The sequence below is a fragment of the Etheostoma spectabile genome, chromosome 3 (assembly GCF_008692095.1).
Source record: "Etheostoma spectabile isolate EspeVRDwgs_2016 chromosome 3, UIUC_Espe_1.0, whole genome shotgun sequence".
Taxonomy (NCBI): domain Eukaryota; kingdom Metazoa; phylum Chordata; class Actinopteri; order Perciformes; family Percidae; genus Etheostoma; species Etheostoma spectabile.
In genome coordinates this window covers 5,090,157-5,095,184 of record NC_045735.1, presented here as the reverse complement: position 1 = coordinate 5,095,184, position 5,028 = coordinate 5,090,157, and the positions used below count along the sequence as shown (strand labels likewise).

The 5,028-nt window shown below is 40.9% G+C and overlaps 1 protein-coding gene across 5 annotated transcripts in view; it reads right to left on the bottom strand.

Moving 5' to 3' along the window:
- LOC116674847 (unconventional myosin-Ic) overlaps positions 1 to 5,028 on the bottom strand; it is a 66,593-nt gene that overhangs the window by 14,190 nt on the left and 47,375 nt on the right. For 4 of the 5 annotated variants that reach the window (XM_032507068.1, XM_032507080.1, XM_032507079.1 and 1 more), the window contains 6 exons: positions 4,266 to 4,346; positions 3,680 to 3,931; positions 2,171 to 2,269; positions 1,228 to 1,338; positions 387 to 458; positions 46 to 165 (listed from right to left, as the gene is read on the bottom strand). In XM_032507068.1, the coding sequence (XP_032362959.1) occupies positions 46 to 165; positions 387 to 458; positions 1,228 to 1,338; positions 2,171 to 2,269; positions 3,680 to 3,931; positions 4,266 to 4,346 (735 nt within the window). The remainder of the gene's footprint in view (positions 1 to 45; positions 166 to 386; positions 459 to 1,227; positions 1,339 to 2,170; positions 2,270 to 3,679; positions 3,932 to 4,265; positions 4,347 to 5,028) is intronic. The other variant, XM_032507077.1, reaches the window with a different exon arrangement.

Here is a 5,028-nt window from a genome sequence, read left to right as displayed (position 1 = left end):
TGTGTGTGCGTGTGTGCGTGTGTGCGTGTGTGCGTGTGTGTGTACCGTATATGTCAGTGAAGCGTTGATCTTGTTAACCAGCCAGGTGAAGGTGCGTCCATACACCGCCTTGGATAAAGCATCCCGAGCTGATGACGCTTGCTCTAAGTTGAGCGGGCTCATCAGCTGATGAAGACACATAAACACACACACACAGACAGACAGGAAGTAGAGAGACCGAGTAGAGACAGACAATACCAGAGTTACACAGAGGTCAGCTGGGACAGTTAGACAAGTCACAATATAATTATACTGGACCAGACGAGACATTACACAGACAGGAAAGCTTTGTATACAAATGCCTATCACACACTCACGCTACAATGAGAATGTGTATCCAAACCTACCTCTTCCCCCTTGGCAATTATCTTCTTGTGTGTGAGTGCCTCTGTCAGCACTGCCCCATTCACTCCTAACAACTGGAAAAGCATAACAACATTAGCACACAGCACCGCCAACGTCAAATAAATGATGTCGTCATGTAAACAGACAGACGGCATGCCGCTCAGCAGCAGTGACATCCAGTGTGTTGTATCCCTTGATTATATCTCCTGAAGTATAATTGGAAAATTAAACCAGGAAGGAACAAGAGATGTTTCTAAGAACAGTGTTTTATCTAAAGTACGAGCCGCATTTCTGAAACAGTGTGCAGACTATTTAAATGAGTATTTGTAGGACCTATGTAAATTCTAAAGAAAGTATGTGGCTAAGGCTAACCCACTGTCCTATAAATCAAAATTCAGCAACAACCAACGATTTCTGCAGTCATGAAACAAACTTCACTGTAAAAGTGCCTCAGATATTGAGGTCCATGACTTAAGATCCTTAATAAGAGCAAACTTAAAACTTTTATTTAGCCATAAATTGCATTCCCCTGAATGTCACTTGCGTAATAAAATAAAGGATGACTTGAATTAATTTATGCAGCTGCATCCAAATACCTACTATTTCTATTTGTACATACATTTATTTTGAAGCCATATTGTATAAGGCTTACCAATGCAAATGGAAAAATTGGGAAATATGAGCTTTAAGCTATGCATTTGTTTTTTGCACAAACGCACACGCACACTTTATTTAGGTCATAGATGGTTGATTAATACAGGCCCAGGCCTTTAAAAAAAATCTTCCCATCTCCCCGCTGGCCTATTAAGAGTGTTTATGAGCCTGCTCGTTGCAGCATCTTACCCTGGCCAGGTACTTTATCTGTGTGTCAGAAGTGATGCAGACATTGCCTTCTTCCCCGCCGTACTGTACATTCCCCAGGTGGAGCACACTGGCAATTATGTTCAACAACTCCTACACAAAGAAAACACAGATGAGGAGGGGTAGGGAAATAAAGGAGCAGAAAGAATAATATGGGAATTAAAATGATGGATAAATTGTTACAAATATGTGTGGGGAGAGAAGGACAGAGAGAAGAAAGGTAAAGAGATGACAGTCTGCAGCACGATAAGATTATAGAGATCTGAAGTTACTGCCAAGGCTATCTTTATGGCCGACTTAAGAGTGGCTTTGATTAAAATAAGGTTAAGAATTGAACAGGATAGGAATGTAGCAATGTGTTCATCAAATATACTAGAGCTGTACACCTGCTCTCAGCTCTATAAGCAGTGTGAGATGTAAAAAGCTTTGAAAGCAAGCCCAGACTCATGAGCATGTAGGAAAACTCCCACACAGAACACAATATAAATCACAGCCACACACAAAGCTAACACTTTAAAATACAAACATCCACAGTGTAAGTCTAAAACCGAAACAGTCTCAGCCCCCTCAGGCTCATGGAGTACTTTACACTTCATAGTAAAACTTGTGATGTATTGCCAGCAACGCACAAAGTGGGGGTTGTAATGTTTGTTAAAGTTTGTCTACGGTAAACCTCAACTTTTGTTGTTTCAAGAATTTTGTGGTTGTAAAAGAAGTGAGAATGCCAAATTATTATTATGTGCATAAGCTTTATACTGCCTTTCGAAATATCAGGGGAAAGGGTCATAGCTCCGACCTGCAGTCTATTTGGGGTTAAAGAGACAGTTGCTAAAGTTTACACTTCACTAAAGTTGCTAAAGTTTACACTTCACACACTGCTTAAGATGACAAAACAAAATTGACACAGATTGGACTTGGCCGTTACCTCCACATCGTTCTCGTTGAAGCCAATCACAGTCAAGGCTTTTCTCACCATCTTCCAATCACTGCGATCGTTGATGGAGCTCACTTTGGGACAGTTACCAATTGCAAACACACACACACACACACACACACAAACACACACACACACACCAACACACACACAACACACACACACACACACAAACACACACACACACACACACACACATAAATCACTCTGGACACAATACATATTAATTCTTAGTAAAATATGAATATGTCCAGCAAAATCCATGAGTAGATGATGGTGTAAATAGATGTTTACATGTAACACCTAACACCTGTAAACACCTTTTATATTGATGTAAACACCTACTATATGTGATGTAAACACCATTACACTTCACCATTAGGTGTTTTTGCTCGGTACCCGTGGTTGTGTGTGTGTGTGTGTGTGTGTGTGGTGTGTGTGTGTGTGTGTGGGTGTGTGTGTGTGTGTGTCATCAACAGGAGGGTTCGCTTGTGCCTTAAGGCAGATTCCCCCCTTGGGAAGCTACTCCCAGCGCACAGAGAGTACCTGACTAAGAGCTATTAACCACAACTCCCACTGGGACAACACACACACACACACACACCCAATGGCTTATGACAGGAGAGAGAGGGAGAGGGAGAGGGAGAGGGAGGAGAGAGAGAGAGAGAGAGAGAGAGAGAGAGAGAGAGAGATATTTGCTGCAACTTGGCTACAGTATTTACAGATGATTTATATTCATCCACGGGGCCAAAGGTGTAGCTGGACAATGACTCCATTTAGATTTAACTATGAATTGGTTTTGTTGCAGATGTATGAACAATTAAAGAAAAAACCTATATATACTTATACTTACATATACTGCATCCTGTGCATCTAAAATAAACTATATTAAATGCAATATGTAATGTTCTGCCTTTAGGGGTCTCTCAATCAAAACAATAGCAAAAGACGGAGCTTGGTGACATAGAGAAGTAGCGTGGGATCATGGGAGTTATTGTCGTCACAACCACTGTGGTCATTGCAGTCAGCTTCTCCTGGTTATACGCATTATTTTTCAGAATGGAATGGACCTATACCTTGATTCAAATTTGGATTTCTCTCTGTTGAACATTGTTGGAAACATTTGTGAACACGTCCACAACTCTACAAAATATATAACATAGGTCTAGTTGTTTCTATACATTTTAATGCGCAAAACAATTACATATTATACGTTTAAATAGCCATAGTTAACGTCTACCTTGAAGTTTTTATGGACACTGGCTTGTACCTGCAAGCTTTTATCAATGAAGTAGATCTTTTGCAAAGGAGTTCTTAGTCATTTGTACAAATGATTTAAGAGGGAGAGTTTCATGTCCATTCAAGCCACAGAAATGCTTCAACTGTGAGTCATGTAACATTGTCCATGGGAAAAATAAATAGAACTTTTACTTCCGCAACCATGAGCTTCCAAAATAGCTCCTGCAACTTTGCAACTCTATACAAGTACTATATACTTACTTTGACCAGGTACTGGTACTGCTGAGGATTCCTCTCCAAGCCCAGGGCTCTCAGCAGGTCCTCCTCCCCTCCCTCGATCAGCTGATAGAAAATGTGGAAGTTCCTCTCCCCGTGGTTCTGGTGGACCACACGGGACTTCTCCAGCAGGTAGTTAATGATGTGGCCTCCAACTGGGGCACCCTGCCGACGGGAGAAAGACCAGGGAGGGAGGGGGGAGGAAGGGTAAGAGGAGGAGAGGGTAAGGCTGGGGTACTGAGGTGTTATGTAGGGTGGATATAACATGCAGGTTGACAGGGGTTTTGTCATAACATATTTTGTGTACCCATAAAAAAGGGATTCAGGAGGGAGGAATGATGTGAATAATTACACACACAAAAATAATCATATGCAGAGATTCTATGCAAAAATATAAGAACAAAAACAAAGTATATTTACATTGTTTTAATTACCTTGAAAACCACAATTAACCAAATTAAGTTTGGTTTTTAATATTTTGAATTAACAATATGTTTGGTTCTTGCAACATTCTGCTTTCCTATGAAGACGACATGACATGTAGTGTTAGTGTAGCCAGTGTCCTACTCACCTTAAAATCAAACTGAATGTCCATGTACTTGCCAAAGCGGCTTGAGTTGTCGTTACGCAAGGTCTTGGCATTGCCAAAGGCCTGGAGAGAGGATAGAGTAGGATGAAGAAAAGAGAGAAAGGGGAGGAGTGTTGATTGACAGATGAAGAGGTAGAGAGATAACAGGGAACAGAGAGAAAAAGTGTGATAAAGACAGGATGGCATGAGGAGGTAGCAGTGAAATAAATAGAAAGCCACAGGCGTTAGATCTCCTGCGGTGTTTGTCTGGGACAGAAGCACAGAATACAGGGCATAGTGTACACTCACACACTTATACACATCTGGAAAGCATCTGGCAAAGACATGCCAGACATCTAAACAAGTGCTTCCGCAGCTCTGTATTGCCTTGATTCTCCAAAAACACTGGCTTTTAACTAAACACAGAATCCCTCTATACTTACAATTTCACATTCATTTCCCAAAATATTTCAAGTATATGTTTGAGCAAGAAATAACATGCGAGTATCAAAAAGTGTTCAATCGAACAAATGCAAATTGAACAAAACGGAGCAGTTATCAAAATCATACAAACATGCACAGTTTTAGTGTTGCACAGGTTGGGGTGGAGGCATTTAAAAGTTACAACAAAATCCAGCACAATCAAATAAACTGCATTATATCCATCAAGGGGGAGTTAAAAAATACTGACTGCAAGCTCCACAATTTCCTCTAACTGGGCCAACAACGCTAAAACACTTAAAACAATATTTAGCGGGGGGGGGGG